Source organism: Muntiacus reevesi, chromosome 9 (assembly GCF_963930625.1).
Source record: "Muntiacus reevesi chromosome 9, mMunRee1.1, whole genome shotgun sequence".
Taxonomy (NCBI): domain Eukaryota; kingdom Metazoa; phylum Chordata; class Mammalia; order Artiodactyla; family Cervidae; genus Muntiacus; species Muntiacus reevesi.
The window spans coordinates 61675691-61694372 of record NC_089257.1 but is presented as its reverse complement, the minus strand read 5'-3'; the positions used below and the strand labels follow the sequence as shown (position 1 = coordinate 61694372).

Sequence of the window (18682 nt, the reverse complement as noted above, 5' to 3'; positions counted from 1 at the left end):
CAAACCTCTTCAGGTAAACCCCCCACAGGTCTGGTCGTCACCGTGACTGCTGCGTGGTAGGACCTGGATTTGGGAGCTAGAGGACCAGGGGCTTGAATAATGCTCTCCCCTATTACCTGTTGAATGATCTCGGGCAAGCCCTTTTATTTCACTGAGCCTCAGTTTCCTCATCTATACAATGGGGGCAAGAATAAGACTTACCACGCTGATTGCTGTGAGGGTGAAACAGAGCTGTGTTTGAAAAGTCTCAGCAAAGTGCCGGGCACACAGTCGTGTTCAGCACTGTCCCTAGGCCCCCTTGGAACCGGCAGGCCCAGGCAGTGCAGCCTGGACACAGGGGTGTGGGCATTCTCATATGGGAAGAGGTTGTCCAGCCACTGTCTAAGGAACGGACTTTGTGTCCACCGTGAGTATTAGCTCACTTCGAAGCCTCTAGGTTGACTGAGACATGACAGATGGCTGGTGGTCTTCTTACCCCTGTGTGGAATTGGAAGGTGGGGGCTGGGTTGGTCCTCTGGGCTGAGCACCTTGGATAGGAACGCTGCCTCCCAGGGGCAAGATTTGGCATCTTGAGGTGGATTCTCTTTGGCCCTTTCAGTCGAGTGGGAGGATGCCAAGGCTGTGGAGACAAAGGCCTGTCTCTCCCCGCAGTGCCAGGAGAGGGTGTGTTATCTTTGGGCCCAGGCGGTCTGGCCTGGGTCTCTGGTCTGGCACTGTGATGGGTACTGCCCCAGCCCCAAGTCTGCTGAAAGGAGTGGGCTCTGGGCAGAGGTGGCAGGCATTCAAGTGGACGCTGGCCCTCGGAGCGGCTGGGAGCGGGGCCAGGAGGAGGGGCTGTGGCTGGCTTTCTGGTGGTCACTGGCAGGTCCAGGGACTGGGGTGAGGGGCACAGAGCTGGGGGGTGGGGGTGGGCAGGGCTGCAGGAGGGAGGGCTGGGCACCAGACTTGGGCTCTGTCCTCACTGGAAGTGTCACCATCTCACCCTGGTCCAGCACCCGCTTTGCCCTGAGATGCCTGCAGGGGTGTAACTGTGAGGGACCCCCTCTGTTCCCCTTCTGTCTCAGGCAGCTGGGCTCATGGCCGGGCTGAGTGGAGCTGAGCTGGGATCAGGATCCTCAAGGCTCAGGGGTCCTTACCAAGGGGTGGTAGGAGGGGGAGGCCCCCAGATCGTAGTAGGGGGGCTGTGGGGGCAGCTTCTGCGGTTCATCCTCTTCCTGCTGTAGCTGCTGCTTCTCCAGCTCCAGGCAAAGAATCTGGAAGAGAAGGTGGCTGAGTGGCTGCATAGACTCTAGCACAGCCCTGCTCCAGACGGCCCTCTTGGCCCTTAGTGGGTTGTAGATTTGCCTCCTAGATTCCCATGCACCCCCTGTCCTGCATTCAGTGCTTTGGTAGCATCCAGGAGGCATGTGGGCAGCCTGAGTCTTTTGCTTTGTGGGCTCCCTGTGGCCAGCCATGGGCCAGGCATCAGTTTTTTAAAAAAAAACTTTAAATTTTATATTGGAGTATAGCCGATTAACAATGTTGTGATGGTTTCAGGTGGACAGCAAAGGGACTCAACCGTAGCATCAATGGATATTTTTTAATGAATGATCTGAGAGGTAAAGAAAGAGGTTCCCCTGGAAAGCAGGGGTGTTGGGTAGAAAAAGCCCTAGCTTGTTATTTCTCAGGGTGGGAGAGGGAAAGACCCCGACCATGGTCTCTAGCCTGAACCTGGCCTTGTGGGAACTGGCCAGGACTAGTGGCACTCTGGGGACCGTTTAGGGCTTCGGGGAGTTGGGAGAGCCCTGCCTTCAGGTTGGGCCCCCTCCCTGAGGTTCATCTCCCATTTTTTCTCCCCATCCCCTCACTCTAGGGACCCAGGCCCACCTGGATGTCCTCAAGGGCAAGGTGGCTCTGCCTGCTGGGAGAAGGCTCTGGCTCCTGGGAGAGAGGCAGGGCAGTCCTGGGGAGAACAGAATTAGGCTCACGTGAGGTCTCTGTCCCAGTCAGGCCACTTGACCACTACTGGTCCCTGAGCCCCACTCACAAGGGTGGCCTGGGCTCTGCTCCCCGGTAGCCTCCTGAGTAGCCAGCGCGTGGTGGAGTGGAGGCTGAGAGAGACCCTCCCATCTTCCCAGGTGTCTCTGCCTCCAGTCCAGCCCAGTCCAGCCCAGGCTAGCCCTCCCTCCAGCCTGGGCCTAGGAACCAAGTAAGTCTCAGGTGCCCTGGCTTGAAGGACAGTGGGAAATTCACACGGGCCCTCAACTGGGAGGGGTCTGAAAACTCTGGTGCAAAGCCTCTGGGGGTATCATAAGTCTTAGTCATCACAATAAAGAATATTTCAATGTAACATTTAAAAAAATCAAACAGAATGCAAAAATCCATAATGAACAAAATATCAACATTTTAAGTAAAGATAAGATCAGTAAGAGGGCTATGCCAAGCTATATCAGAGCCTGAGGCAAAAAGAAAAATCAGTAATACTGAGCTTGTCTTTAAAGTGTTGATATTTTGTTCATTGTGGATTTTGGGCATTCACTTTGATTTTTAAGAACATTGCATTAAAAATTACTTCTCAGGATGATGCAGGTTTTTGGCGCCTCATTGAACTTGATATCAGAGGCAAGGACCCCACTCTGGTCCAGGTCATGAGAAGGTGAATTTGTATGTGGTATTTCGCCTCTTTGCCTCAGTTCACTCACTGTAAATGGTGGATTATAATCATATACGAACTTCTCAGAGTTGCTGAGAGGATAAAATGCATCTTTGTAACCCAGCGTGAATGTTGGGTGGTGCCTGCCCACAGCCAGCCCTCTAAAGGCTTAGCTCCAGTGCAGGAGGGTTAGGGCCCCCTCCCACCTCACAGGTGACTGTGTGTGTTGACTCTTTGCGTGTCTGACTCTTTGCAACCCCACGGACTGTAGCCCGCCAAGTGCCTCTGTCCATGAGGATTCTCCAGGCAAGAATTCTGGAGTGGGTTGCCATGCCCTTCTCCAGGGGATCTTCCCAACCCAGGGATCAAACCCAGGTCTCCCACACTGCAGGCAGATTCTTTACTGTTTGAACCACCAGGGAAGTCAGGAGGAGAGAATGGGGTCTTGGCGGGGGGGGGGGGGCAGTGAGGTAGCCCTGAGCCCCTTACAAAGTGCAGGGGCTTCAGCAGCAGCCCGTGGGGGTGGGGAGCGGGAGGGGGCAGTGTTGGGTGGGCAGAGGATGGGCTTGTTCACACTCACCCGCCCCCATCCATCTCTAGCTGGTTCGTCTGCTGCCGGTGATACAGAAAGAAGACAGTGACAGCCACGCTGAGGATGAGGACCACGGCCACGGCACACCCCAGGAGCCTCGCCATAATTCCTGGGTCCCCCTGGGGGAGGGGCTTTTCTGGAACCAAGAGACCAAAGTGGAGAATGAGAGAGTGGGGCACAGAGAGACAGAGCGAGAAGAGAGGGGGAGACAGAAAACTTCTGGAGGCAGAGAGGTAGGCAAGAAGTAGCATCAGAGCCGGAGGCAGGGTCCTGCCCTGACCCCTCTCCCCCGCATCTCCCCTCCACCACCATGCTCGAGTTCCAGGAGGTGCTGTCCCAGTTAGGGTAGGACAGACCTCATGTCTGGCTCTCCAGGGCCCTAGAATCCCAGACTCTGCTCTGGTCTTGGGATCTGGGGCATGGAGGTGGGGATGGGGGTGGGGAACATAGGGAAGGCCAAGGGGGTGCTCAAAGGTGGGGGTCCTCACCGCTCCTTCCACCTCTGGCCCTGCCGGGAAGACCCCTGTTGAGGAGTTTAATTTCCTTCCCCTTCCTACCCAATTAAACAAGCAAATGAACTAATTGGTGCTCTGCCTTCCCAGCTCTGGAGAAAGCATGAGGATTCGGAGAGGGAAGATGGGAGCTTGACGTTGATGGGGATCCTTGGGGGAAATCTAGTCTGTCCAGTACTGAGAAGGTGAAAAACCCACAGGGCCGGGGTCCAAGGTGAGGGGGATTAAGCCGCCCACTGTCTGGACCCACCTGGCCATTGCCCAGGGAGCGCTGGTCCCAGGGATGGGAGGTAGGGTTGGGGTAGGTTGCAGTCCCTCTCAACTCACTCAGTGATGACCTGGGCAAGTGACCAGCCTCTCTGAGTCTCCGAAAGAAAAGGGCCAGGGAGGTGGTGACGGTCTGTTGAAGGATTTCTCAGCCTGGGCGGGGGCCACTGTGGTCCCTAAAGATGAGGACACCATGAAGCTGTTGGGGCTAAGCCCGGAGCCAGGGGCACGTGCTGCTTTCTGGCTGGCCCTGCTGGCCCAGGCTTGGCATGGGAAGCCAAGCACAGTGCCAGGCCTTTCTCTTCCCTCCCTCCGCGGGGCTCCATTTCTCACCTCTGACCCTCCCAATGCCCAGGGAGGAGGGGACTGAGGAGAAAATCACACACACTTCCTTCCTTCCTTCCTCCCCGCACCGTCCTATATGTAATTAAACAGGAGAGCACCTGAACAGAGATGCTAAATTGCAGTTTGCAATAAACATCATGGAGCCAATTTCCTGAAGCGGGATTGACAAGCACCTGCCTCTCTGTCTCTCTGCTCCATCCCAATGCCCTGAAGGAGGAGGTGTCTGGCAGAGCCCTCAGTACCAGATTGGCTCCCAGTGAATCTGCAGCCCCTCTGGCCGTACTCCTGAAAGTAATTGGAAGGCAGACACTTTGCAAAAGCTCTGGCGCAGCATCCGTCCATCCACAGCTGGTGTGCTGTGGTCCTGTTGGGAGGGCAGTGTCTGCTTCTGTGTGTGTATTACAGGGACTCGGGAGCCCCAGACTCCTCCACAGACCCTTACGCTCCCCCAGCACTGCCTTCCCTCTCCTTTCTCAGACTCTTGGGCTGGGGCATTGCAATCTATTAAACAAACCTTGTCTCTTTTTCTCTTAGCCTTAGCTTCTTAGCACTCACCATCATCTCCTCCCTGGCCCCTCTTCTTTATCCTCAAGCCTTCCTGCCTTCATACTTGCACTTTCTGACTGTGCTTCTCTTTTGGTTTAGCAAGCATTTATTGAGCATCTACTGTGTTCCAAAGCACTGTTCTGACCCTGGGAAACAGAGATGCCTAAGTGCAGATACCCTGCCTGGCTCACCAAGTTCAGGTTTTTTTCTCCTGCCTCAGTCAGTGCAGCTGGGTGGGCCAGGCCTGTGTGGGATCCAGGCTGGAGGGAGAGACAGCTTCATGTCAGCCCTGGCCTCGCTCGCTGCTTCCCAAGTGCCTTCTCCCAGGGCCTCTCATCCATCACCTTCTCAGTGACTCTGGGGCCGCTTCAGCAAAGGAGGCAGCTGTCCTTCTAAGGGGCCTTATAACATGCTGACAGAGCAAACAATAACATAGGCGAATGAGTTTGTAAAGGCACGAAAGCTGGTCATTGCAGAAATTAAGGGCCCAAAAGGGTGGGATGCTGCAGAGAGGGGCCTCAAGGGTAGCAGGGCCAGAGTGGAAAACTGACTTTGTCTCTTCAAATTGCCCTCTGTCCATGTCCCACTCTCTCAAAATATAAGTGCAAGTTCTCTTGGAGCCCCTGGGCCCTGCCTGCTCTACCTGGAGGGCATCACCCTGGAAGGAGAAGTAATAGTGGAGGGAAAATGAGAGATGGGGATGGGAAAAAGAGTAGGCCAAGAGGAGAATTGACCTGAAGTCTCCAGCATGCCAGGCGCTGCCCGGTGCCTTGGCTGACTTGGGGTTCATTTGATCCTCACATCAAGCCTGCAAAATTAGATCATGCTGTTCCCAGTGAGCAAAATGAGGCTCAGAGAGGTTAAGTGCTTCTCCAAATGTCACCCAGCCAGTCAGTGGCAGAGTGGGCATCGGAACCTGCATCTGTGTAACGTTCTCCGATCAGTCCACGGGGTCTTCTCAGCCATCCTAGTCCCTCACACACATGGGGCCGCCATCCCCTCTCCCTCACCAGACGCCCTGTACCCCCTTGCCCCTAGGAGCTTTGCCTCTGGGTCTCCTCCCCTTGACAGCTGGGAGGTGGGGGCTGGTGCTGGCCCCAGCTGGAGCCCTGGCACTGTGCCCCCAGACACTCTCTGGTTTCACCGGGACAAATCCGTCCTCCTAGCCCCAGCCCCCAGCTCCACAGGCTTTAGGGCAGGACTGTCACCTGCAAACAACCGGGCTGGCCAGGGCTGGAGCTTAGGGGTTGGGAGAGTTGGGAATCAAGGTGTGAGAGAGGGGGACGAGAGGCCTCCAGAGAGCATCTCCTGTGAGCCAGGCTGGGTGCTGGGCCAGGGCTGGTTGTATAGGCTTTATTCTACTGAGAAGGCTCAGAGAGGTTAAGTCAGTTGTCCAGAGTCCCACAGCTAGGAACTGAAGGGCTGAAATTGGACCCAAGTCGACTTCTGAAGTCTTTTTCCTCCTGTGTCAGCATCACCATTTGAGCCACCATTTTCTTGGGCTCCAAAATCACTGCAGATGGTGACTTCAGCCATGAAATTAAAAGATGCTTGCTCCTTGGAAGAAAAACTATGACTAACCCAGACAGCGTATTAAAAACCAGTGATATCACTTGGTAACTAAGGTCCGAATAATCAAAGCTATGTTTTTTCCAGTAGTCATTTATGGGTGTGAGAGTTGGACCATAAAGAAGGCTGAGTGCTGAAGAATTGATGCTTTTGAACTGTGGTACTGGAGAAGACTCTTGAGAGTCCCTTGGATAGCAAGGAGATCAAATCAGTCAATACTAAAGGAAATCAGTCCTGAATATCCATTGGAAGGACTGATATTGAAGTTGAAGCTCTAAAACTTGGGCCACCTGATGAGAAGAGCCTGTTCATTGGAAAAGACCCTGATGTTGGGAAAGACTGAGGGTAGGACAAGACGGAGGCAACAGAAGATGAGATGGTTGGACCACATCACCAACTCAATGGATATGGATTTGCAAACCCTGGAAGATAGTGGAAAACAGGGGAGCCTGGTATGCTGCAGTCCATGGCATCACAAAGTTGGAACAAATTAGCAACTAAACAACAACAACAACAACTGTTTCAGCAAGGCCTGGCCACTGTATCCCAGAATCATCCCTCTCTAGGCAAAGTCAGCATCTATCCTGGCTCATGCCCCAAGAATGACCCCCAACCAGCTCCTCCTTACCTGTCTCTGGGGTTACACCAGTGACATCCTCTAAGCCTTAATGTTCTCACCTGTTGTTCCTGGTTTCTGGGTCTCAGACTGGGAAACTGAAATCCCCAGCCAGGAGATAAACACAGACCTAGGTTTAGTCAAGGGGCCTGCATGCCAAAGACAGTCCGGGACTTGGTTCTTCTTGGAACCAGATCTGCCTGCCTCACTGAGGCCCCACTGTGGGGTGTGGGAGGAGCTTTGGATCCCACCCAAGTGTCCAACAATCTCAGTCTGCTTCTCCCTGCCAACCCCTTCTCAGTCAGGCCTCAGTGGTCCTGAGCCCCAGCCTTTGCTTGGTGGTGGAAAGTGGACCCAGACATCTGCTTCACAGGATGCATTTGTCTGCCTGTTGCCCTTTGCTCAGTTCCATAAACACATCCTGACACCTTCTCTGTGCCATGGACTGTGTCAGCTGCCAGGGGGCAGGCCCCCTGGCTAATGGGGGAATCAGAACTGTACATTAAAAACCACTCTATTTTATGATTCATTCCTCAAGAGAAGTCTGTCCAAGGTCCAGGACAGGTGTAGGGAAGAGAATGATTAGCTCTGGGAATTCATGGCTTCACAGTTGAGGGACCTTCTGAATAGGGTTTTGAAAGTGCAATAGGAACTCTCCAGGAGAATAAAGCTAGAAGAACAAGGTAGGCAGGATATGGAGTGTTGCAGGGACATGTGTATCAGATGTCGGTATATAAAGAAAATTCCAAGCATTAGCTATGGCTTGGAAATGGGGTGCAAGAGGGGATAGACAGGGCAGGAGTCTGGGGAGAGGTACATAGCAGGTGGACCTGGCTCAGACAGAGGTCCATTCTCTCTCCTGCTGCCCCTGCCTCTGGACAGAGACACTGCTTTCTCAGGAGCTGGACTGACCTGGGCCCTCCTGTGGGCTGCTCTTCCAGGACTCCTTGGATAGAACTTGGCCACCCTGCCCATGAAGCTGTCCTGGGTCCGGCTGCAGAACAGGTGTTTCTGGGGGACCAGGAGCTCAAAGGCAATGGGTGTCTGGAATTGGTGTAGACGCTAGCAGGTAGGAATGACTGGGGGCGGGGCTGATAACACCGCCGAGGGCCCACCCACAGGGTCGGAGCGCCGCTGGCCCTTTCTCCAGCCCAAGGCTGCTGGAGTGGCTCCCAGAACTCTGTGTTCAGCTTGCTCTAGCTCTGTCTCCCTGTCTCTCTCTCTCATTTCAATGCTTTTTTTCCCAGGACCCCAAGCTGAGGCTGCTCTACCACCCCCGGGGGGTTGTGGGAATATCCTCTCTTCTTGCAAGGAGGGGGTCACATCTACCCCCTCCCACTCAGTCCATTAAGAAGGGAACCCTTTCAGGTGCTTGCCTTTGACCCAGGTGGTGAGGAAGTCCACTCAGAGACCTGGAACTGAGGGAATTACAGAGCTGTCTACTCTTACAGAGCCCCACACAGCCAGCATGACCACCTGGTCAGCATGACTCGAACTCAGCCAGGCCTCTGCTTTCTCCTTGCCTTGGGCTACAGATCTAGGAGGCTGACCTTAGGAGCTGCAGCTGCTGGGAGACCTGCCTGCCTCTTCCCTGGGGTGGGCTCCTGATCTCTCCCTCTGCCCTGGGCTTGGTTGTACTTCATCTTTGCCTCTGCCCTGGTGTGTTGGTTTTAGAGAAAAAGTCTTCTATAATTACCCACAGAATTTGCTGTGGTTCTGCACTCATGTGAAGATCAGTTTGCAGTCACCTTCTTTAGCGCCTCTGGGTGGAGGCTGGGGGCTCTGAGTTCTGCAACCTCATCTTCTTTTATCCCTTGTGTCTGACTCCCATGCTCTTTGTCTGGAGCACACATGAATTATGAAAAGTGTTTAGCACAGTGTCTGGCACATAGTCAATATGTAATAAATGGCTGCTATTTTGTTATTAGCTACTCAATAAGTGCATATTGATCGTAATGATGTTGGTGACGTTGGTGATAATGAGGCTGGTGGTGACGATGTTGGTGATGATGACGATGGTGGTGATGATGTTGGTAATTATGATGATGTTGCTTCTCCCCTCCCTGGAGTCCTGGCTTCTTCCCTAAACTAGCATGCTGGGCCAGACTACACTTGTGGCCACTGCAGTATGTTATATGTAATATGGAAGTGAAAGTGTTAGTCACTCAGTTGTGTCCAACTCTTTATGATTACATGGACTGTAGCCGGCCAGGCTTCTCTGTCCATGGGATTCTCCAGGCAAGAATACTGGAGTGGGTTGCCATTTCCTACTCCAGGGGATCTTCCCGACCCAGGGGTTGAAGCTGGGTCTCCCACATTGAAGGCAGATTCTTTATCATCTGAGCCACCAGGGAAGCATATATACATATGCTTTTACTTAAATTACCTCACTTGATGCCTTTGCCTCTGTTGACAGATGGCTAACTGGAGGCTCGAGAAGTTTAATAAAATGCCCAAGTTCACACATCTCACTGACAATGGAAGTGAGATAGGCACCCAGGGGTCCAGGTCCTCAGTACAGAGCTCTGAGTGGCCTTGATGAGGGTCTTCTGCAGGGGAAGACAGGCCAGCTCTCTTTTGAGTTTGTCATTTACATAGCAGAATCTTGGGCAAGTCACTCAAATTCTCTGAGCCTCAGTGTTCTCATCTGTAAAATGGGAGTCACATTAGGGTTGTTAGGCAGAGATGAGCTAATTCATGTCAGAGTCCTCAGCAGAGGGCCTGTGCCCACTCAGTACTTAATAAGCATTGGTTTCAGGAAGGCAGGGGATGTGTCTACTCCTTGGGCAGCTCCCAGGCAGCTGGGCTGGGAACCCTGCTTTAATCCTGCCTGTGGCCTCTCTCTTCCTTACCTTTAACTTTCCTTAGTCCCTTATTGGTCACGATCTGCAAATCCAACTTGTCTAGGTCTGTGAGGACCTTAGGACATCATGTGTTTGTGTGTGTGTGTGTGTGTGTGTGTGTGTGTATGTGTGTGGGTATATGTTTGTAAATGTGCATGTGTGCATGTGTATAGTGTGCATATGTATGGGTATATGTGTGTATATATATCAACATATGTGTAAGTGTGTGAGAGAGAGACTGACGCTCCTTGGGGAAGGTTGAGGACAGTCACTTCCCACATTGCACACAGGCTTCCAGTCATCTGGAATGTTATCCTCAGTGTCTGCAAGCTCCCAACCCCTCCCACCCAGCCCTGCACACCTTGAGTTTTCATTAGGAGGAGAAAGGAGCGGGGTGCGGGGGGGTGCAACTAACTTTCCCAGGAGCCCACCCCTTGCCACAGGGTTTGCTCTTGAAGCCCCCTCCAAAGTCAGGCCCAGCTGGAGAGAGTTACTGGGATTTCACACACATTCTTGTGGTGAGAGGAACCATCTCCCTGTTGGGGACCCTGCCAGGCAGGGCGCTGACCCTCAGCCCTCGAAGGGGGAGGAAGATGAGCACGGCTATTGCCCAGCCAGGTGGGGAGGGCTGAGGGGCACAGGGAAGCAATTTGTCTGTCACACACGCTTTATGCGGACACTCCCTCCTGACTCCCTGGTGCCTTCTCCCCTCACCCACCAGCTCCTAACTCCTCCCTCCCCTCCTCACAAAGCGCTGCTTTGAAGGAGAAAGAAGGGCCACATCTGAGAAGGCGCACCACGCAGGGGGGAAAATAGTGACCTGGATGCTCCGGTATTTCTAATGCTGTTCTGAGCCTCAGTTTTGTCCTCTGTGAAATGGGAAAATGGTGGAAACATGTAGATAGCGCACATTGAACTCCTGGCGTGGAGCGACCCATGCGAATCATAGTGTTGTGGCATCAGTGGTATCCTCAGTCTTCCAGCTCTGAAGCACAGTGTTGGTTCTCTCCTTTGTCTGAATGGCCCTGGAGGAACCAGCTGCCTGAGGTGAGCTCCGGATTCTTCCAGCCCCAGTAGATCCTCGCCCATCATCCCCCAATTGCTGTCCTCTGGAGCCCCGATCCAGCACCCAGCAGCAGAAGAGCTTGGCAGAATAAGGCCACCCCCACCCCAGGCTTTGTTCCCAGGGAAACCAAACCTCACTGGCTTGGGGTTGGGGTCACCTGAGGTCTCAGCCAGGCTCCCCAGCCACCTTCCCACTCTCAGCTGCTGGGCACTGCGCAGAGACTTCCTGCACTGATGGAGCCTCTGCCTCAGGTGGGGGGCGCTCCAGTGGGTCAGGGTGGCCCCGAGGGAGCCTCCTCTCTCCTCTAGTCTGCTTGCAGCCCTTGCATCTATGGCCTGCCTCCCTGGGGTTGGCGTGAGCTGGCGCCAGTGACAGCATTAAAGCAGTCAAGTCTGACCCTGCCCCACTGTGGGGAGGTGATATCAGCTCTCTGCATGGAATAGAAAAATGTGAGGTCAAGGGCCATTGAGACAATCCCTAGGGAACCGAGGGTTGGATTGAAGGCTGCAATAGACTGTGGATTCCAGAGCAGGCTGAGCCACAAGCCATGGTCGGGGTGCCAGTGGTGGGTGAAGCTGCAGCCTGGCTGCCCCTCCCCCACCCTAACATACACACTGCCCCAGGCCTCAGAGACAGCCACTTGTCCAGGCCTTTGCTCTCTGTTTTGGGGACCCATCTCTCCTCCCAGTCTTGGTGGGTGCCCAGAGGAACACTTGCATGTGTGCATGTTATGTCTCTTCAGTCATGGTCAATTCTTTGCCACACCATGGGCTGTAGCCCACCAGGCTCCTCTGTCCATGGGATTCTCCAGGCAAGAATACTGGCATGGGCTGCCATGCCCTTCTCCAGGGAAAAGGATCCTTACCTACCTACAAAGCCCAGGACTTTGCCTGCATGATTTGAGGGTTGGCTGGGGAAGGGCTTGCCCCTCCATCCCTTTCAGGTTCTTCCCCTCCTGGTCTCCCTCTTAACACGCTCTGGCTCTTTTCGGGGGAGGGGTCCTCACAGCCCAAACCCCCTTCCCAAAGCCTAAATTTTCTGCCACAACAGTCACTACCTATAGAGATAGACTCCTTCCACTCTATTTCATCTGGGACAGATGAGCAATTTCCAAAAGGTGTGCTACTAGGAAAATTAGAAGAACAGGAAATATAAAAACACAGGATGGTCAAGATCATGGAGGACCTACTTCCTTTCCTAGTGTAATTTACAGTCTAGCCACAGACCTGCTAGAAATCTCTGAAGGTCAGCACTGCTAGCAGGAAACTTGGGCTGCCCAGGGAGGAAGTAAGGTCTGTCACTGGAGGTATTCTAGCAGGGCCTTGATGCCTCCTCCGTGGGGAATGACCTTGAAAGCTCAATACATAATGGTGATCCTTCACTTCGGTCCAGAACTTCATGGTTTACAAAAGGGCTTTCGCTTGCATTTTCGTGTCTTTCATGTAATCTTAGGAAATAGAGCAGGGATGGACATCACAGTTTTATAGATGAGAAACTGAGGGGCTGGAGAGAAGTGGCTTTTCCCAAAGTCACAGGGAGGTGGTGACTGCATTTGCTGGGATCCACGTTTTGAGCCCCCCGGGCAGAGCTGATCTGCCTGTGGTTCCTTCTCGATTCAGTCTCTCAGAGATGCCTATCCTGCCCACCTGCATCTCCCTCCAGGTTGGACCACATTTTCAGGGTACATAGGAGATAGTTGGAGGTGATTCTGGAGTTCATGGGGACTCAGCAGGGCAAGCAGAAGCATCTTTACAGGGACACCTTAGCCAGATAGACTGGGGGTGCTGGAGGCTGCCAGGTGGGGCTGCAAGGGGAAGGGGACCTGAAAAGACTAGAATTCCGGAAGCAAAAGAATCAGAAACTAAAGGGCTATCTCTGTCTCCTTGTGAGTCGGGGCTGTTGATGGTCTAGCTGTCTGTCCATCCTGGGCAGGGGCCCTCTCCTTGTGGCAAATCCCCAAAATCAAGTGTGTATTGACAGTAATCCCAGCGCTGTCTGCAGTCATTGAAATCAGGGGATTTAGATATGGGAATTCTTATGCTAAAAATGCCATGAAACTCAATGGTGCTTCTCTGGGTCTCCTCCAAGGTGGAAGACACAATTGCACCTGCTCAGAGGGAGCTCAGGTTCTCAGAGGGTGTGCATTGAGCAGGGGAGAGGATGAGCTCCAGTGCCCTGGGGTTGGGAGTGGTAGTGCCGAAGACTTCAGAAATCTGGAGGGCATCGGGATCTCGACACATCTGCGGAGGGGCGAAGGAGTGCATGGGTGCGTGCAAAGTTGCTTTTCGTGTCTGACTCTGTTTGACCCTATAAACTGTAGCCCACCAGGCTCCTCTGTCCATGGGGATTCTCCAGGCAAGAACACTGGAGTGGGTTGCCATGCCCTCCTCCAGGGGATTGACTCAACCCAGAGACTGAACCTCCATCCCTTCGGTCTTCTGCTTTGGCAGGTGGGTTCTTTAGTACTAGTGTCACCTGGGAAGCCAGAGAAGGAGTGGGGTAGCTTAGTTCTGGCAAGTTCTCTGAGTAGCACTATGGGAAGACTCGGAGAGAAGATTTAATTTGTTCACATCTCTCAAGTTGAGGGGGAAACAATCTCGAGAAAAAAAAGTGGTTACACCTGCACTCTGGGTCCTCCTTGGGAGAAATATTGGAAGAAGTCAGACTTGGATGGGGTGTGGGCATCTGGTTGGGGGTATGGGGGGTGTGGGTTGGGGGCAGTGTGGGATGGGGTTTCCTGTGCATGGGCCACAGGCATCCTAGCACCTGCCCTCGTAGTAGGTCTTATTGTCTCCATTTCATTCCACTTGCCCCAAATCACCAAGCTCTTAAGAGACAGGTTTGGTGACTGAACATGGGCCTACATGACTCCCAAACTGGGCCCATCCACCTATGTTTGCATGCACCTAGGCTGGGCTTCAGGAATCCAGAGTAACCTCAAAGAGGACCATGTATTTCCAGTGTTTTGTAAGGTATAAGCCAGCGTAAAGCTATGACCCTAGTGGTATTTTTGTCTCCTCTCTCTCTTTATTTATTTATTTGGCCGGGTCAGGTCTTGGTTGTAGCATGTGGAATCTTTCATTGTGGCACGTGGACTCTTCTAGTGTGGCCTGCAGGCTCAGCAGCTGTGTCTCGCAGGCTTCTCTCTAGTTGTGCCTCATGGGCTTAGCTGCCCTGAGGTAGGTGGGATCTTGACTCCCTGACCAGGGATGGAACCCAAGTCCCTGCTTTGCGAAGCGGATTCTTAACCACTGGACCACCAGGGAAATCCTGATTTTGTTTCTTTTTAAGGGGAGGTTCAGTATAGAGCAAACAGCACTTGACTTGGAGTCAGAAGGCCTAGGTCCAAGTTATGAGTCTACTACCTACCACCTGTGTGACTGTGGGCCAGACATTTAGCCTCTCTGGGTGTCTGGTTAATCATTAGCTAATTGAAGCCACTTGTTTATCTCCCCAGCTGGCTGCAAGGATCCTGGGATGCAGACTTCCCTCCAGCTGCCCGAGGCTCTTGGTCTAGTCTAGTTGATTCTTGCTACAAACATTTATCTGGAGATCCTCCCTGTGCTGGATATTCTACAACTTTGCCAGGTCACTTCCATTTTTACAACATCATCTCTGATACCATCTTTTCTAGGAAATCTTTTCGCATGAGCCCTGCCTGCCTCTGATGACTCCATCTGCTACCAAGCATGGTTCCCGCAAGCTCAGAGGACCCCACCTGGGACACTTGCTGCTTTGTGTATTGAAATCTGTGTCAGGCCCACAATCGCCCCAGGAGTTAGGCTGGTGTGACCCCTTCTGCGCTCTGCTGTCAGGAAACGGTGCTGCCCTTTAGGAGAGACTGTGGGTAGGATAGTTCAGCGGTTGCAGCGTGGCCTCTGAGGCCAGACTGACTGGATGTTCCCCACCAGCAAGTTCTATGACTTTGGGTAACTCTCTTCATTTCCCTGGTAATAATGATAATAGTAATTCTAAATCTGAGGTAAGGATTTAATACCATAAAGTAACTTAAACAGTGCCTGGCACTCACTGAGAGATAAGTCTTAGCTATTATTAAAAGATCTCCATTCACTTTGTAATTTCCGAACATTATATAAATGTAAGGAACTCTTACTGTTGTTAACTTTCTGGGACTCAGTATAGCCATTTGTGGGTTGGGGCAAATGATCTTGAGGTTGCTCTGGTTCTCATGGCCTGCAATTCTCAAGCAGGTAGATGGATGTTTTGCTTGGAATCACCACATGTTGTGCTATAGGGGCAGTAGGATGGGGCACATGGCGGGGCACTCTGGGACCCAGGCTCAGGAGGGGAGAGGCTGATCCCTGGACGTGATGGCAGAAAACACCCAAGAGGAGGCAGCGAGTGTTGGAGGGTGAGCCTTCCCAGGCAGGGAGGCCCTGTGTGCCATTTTCCCCAGAGCCTGCAGGAGGAAGAGTCCCAACCAGCTTTGGACTCCAGTTCCCTTGCAAGCCTGTGATGTCTCCTGAAAGATTTGAATATAAGGGACTCACACTTATCATTGATCAAAACTCCAAAGATCAACTCTTCCTAGGGTGAACTTCATAGGAAAACCCTAGAGATAGAGATAGCAACTGGTACTCCCTAAGTGTGCTGCCAGAGGAGACACGGGGAGCCCACTCCCACCGTGGTATTCCCGGTGGGGACCCCTTCTCTGCTCAGCTCTTGTAGAGGCTTGGATCTCTGCTCTACTAGCAGAGCAGATCAGTCACTTCTCTGCAGAGGAGGGTGGCGGGGGGTATTCTCACCAATAAGGGGGCTACTGCCTACACTCCTCCATGTTCTCCCTGCCACAGCAAGCCACACTCCTCTGGAAGCTGCCCCTGCCCACTATCACCCCCAGACACTTGGCCTCAGGATCAGTTACAGTGGATAGAAGCAATGGAACGGGGCACAGTGATTCATCACTGTCGGGGCTGCCGGGGAGCTGTCACCCCAGCCCGGCTTTATCTGCAGGGATTGCCCAGGAGAGGCCACCAAGCTCCCATCTCCCCGGCTCCTTGTTCCATGTGTATAAAGTCATGGAATCAGAGAGGCGAAGGGTGTTGCTCAAGGTCACTCTGTGTGAAGCGGCAGAAAGAGGAAGCAGAGCTTCTCAACTCATTCAACTCATTCCCCCTGGCGTCATCATCATGATCCTTCAACAGCTCATTTCAGTCACAGGGCATTGCTTTGTGTCTTGTGTCCGAATTCCTGATTCCTGGCGCTTTCCCCCGCTGCTCTGGGACTTCTCCTTTCTTCCTCCTTCTCTGGTTCTACTCATCCTGTCCTCACTCCCCAATGCCCCCCAGGAACCCAAAACAGGGACCTGACCTCAGAGGACCACAGTGTGGCTGGATGGACTCTAACCTCTCCTCCAGGGAATGCATGACAATTTATTAAAACAATTTTTTTTAAGTCGAAGATCCTTACAAAACTCCAAACCTCTGATAGACATATGGAAGTGTCGACATCCTTAGTCTTCAGGGAAATTCAAATTAAAATCACAATGAGATACCACTATGCCCTTGGCAGATGACGAAATCTAGAAGGACAAGATGATATCAAGTGTGGGCAAGGAGGTGGGGACATCAGAACCCTCTTACACTGCACCATACATTGGCACAACTATTCTGGAAAGTTGGCTGTATCCGCTAATCCTAGTGGGCTTCCCTGATGGCTCAGGGGTAAAGAATCTGCCTGCCATGCAGGAGCCTCAGGAGACGCAAATTCACTCCTTGGGTTGGGAAGATCCCCTGGAGGAGGGCATGGCAACCCACTCCAGTATTCTTGCCCAGAGAATCCCATGGACAGAGGAGCCATGGGCTACAGACTTTTGGGTTGAAAAGAGTCAGACACGACTAACGTGACTTGGCACACATGCCCGCACTAATCCTAATTCTGCTCTTGCATACACACAAAACAGAAATGAGTAAGTGACCCAAAGTTACATGCAAGATTCTTTGTAGTAATTTTACTCATAATTGCCCCAAACTGGAAACCACATATATATCCACTAATATCAGAATAGAGGGCTACCTTGTGGCACATTCACACAATGGAATATTACACAGCCAAGAAAACACACCACACAGATAGATCTCACAGACACTGGATTGAGTGAAGGAACCCAGACACACAGTAAGTACACAGGCTGTATGATTCCATTTATGTGAAGTTCCAGAATGGAGGTGTTGCCTGGGAGGGAGTTAGAGCGAGCCTCTGTGACTTGATCTGGGGCTGATGACAAGGGTGTTTATATATGATATGTGTGCTTAGTCACTCAGTCACGTCTATCTCTTTGCAATGCCATGGCCTGCTGCCTGCCAGGCTCCTCTGTCCATGGGATTCTCTAGGCAAGAATACTGGAGTGGGTGGCCATGCCCTCCTCCAGGGAATCTTCTCAACACATGGATCAAACCCAGGCGTCCCGCATTGCAGGCAGATCCTTTACTGTCTGAACCACAAGGTAAGCCCATATGTGACATGAATGTATAAGTATAGAGTCGTTCCCTTAAGATTTGACACTTTGGGAATTCCCTGGTGGTTCAGTGGTTAGGACTCCATGCTTCCACTTCAGGGTTAGTGTCCAAAAATAAATAAATACATAAAATAATATGAAGAGCTCGAAGAAAATAGGACACACCCCAGACTCAACCCCAGACACCACCTTGCTGGCATCTTCCAGACCATGGCTTTAAAAAAAAAAAAAAAGATTTGACATTATACTATTTGTAATCTTCAATAAACATTTTTTAAAGCTAAGAATTTGTTTAGTCACTAAGTTGTCCCAGCTGTTTTGCAACCCCATCGACTATACCCTGCCAGCCTCCTCTGTTCATGGGATTTCCCAGACAAGAACACTGGAGTGGGTTGGTTGCCATGTCCTCCTCCAGGGAGTCTTCCTGACCTAGGGATCAGAGAGCCTGCTCTAGAGAAAGTGTGGCCTCATGTTCTTGCAGCTGGCCCCAGTCCCCCACCACCAAGAGATGTCTTAGCGCAGGGATCCCCACCAAGGCCATGGCCGTGAGGGACACATCACAGTCCCTCCACGCCTGTGCCCCTCCCACCAGCTAGTGGCTAGTCATGTAAGATGATGCGAATCAGGGAGGAAGAAACTCAGGGGATGGGGGTCACCCCACAGCCAGGAAGGCGTAAGAGCTGGGATTCCACTTGGACTTGGTGAGAATCCTAAAGCCTGACGTTTCCACCACAGGTTCTGTTTCCCGGCTGCAGTTTGCTGCTGCTTAGGGAAGAGGCACAGTAGTGAAAACAATAGTAAACGCTAATATTATCCTAGCTTAACTGAGCACTCACTCTGTTCCTGGCCTTGTGTTAAGTACTTTACAAAGGATGTGAAAGTGTTAGTTTAGTTGTGTCTGACTCTTTGCCACCCCATGGACCCCCCTGCAAGGCTCCTCTCCCCATGGAGTTCTCCAGGCAAGAATACTTGTCATGACCTTCTCCAGGGGATCTTCCCGACCCAGGGGTCAAACCTGGTCTCCTGCACTACAGGCAGATACTTTACTATCTGAGTCAACAGGCAAACCCAAAGGATGATTGTCCTTTAATCAGCAGCCCTCCGTGGTGGGTGCATCTGCTTTACAAATTTCTCTATATACAGCTATCTTTATTCATCCTAGAATTCTGTTTGCCTGGATTAAGAAATAAAGTCCAGGGAAGGCAAGCGACTTGCC

General features: G+C 52.3%; 1 protein-coding gene across 1 annotated transcript in view; it reads right to left on the bottom strand.

Moving 5' to 3' along the window:
• Positions 1–1115: 1115 nt before the first annotated feature.
• The window catches only part of NECTIN1 (nectin cell adhesion molecule 1), a 98817-nt gene continuing 81250 nt past the window's right edge, over positions 1116–18682 (bottom strand). Inside the window, exons 6-8 of the mRNA XM_065944818.1 lie at positions 3213–3360; positions 1867–1942; positions 1116–1253 (exon numbers count right to left, since the gene is read on the bottom strand). Coding sequence (XP_065800890.1) covers positions 1116–1253; positions 1867–1942; positions 3213–3360 — 362 coding nt within the window. The remainder of the gene's footprint in view (positions 1254–1866; positions 1943–3212; positions 3361–18682) is intronic.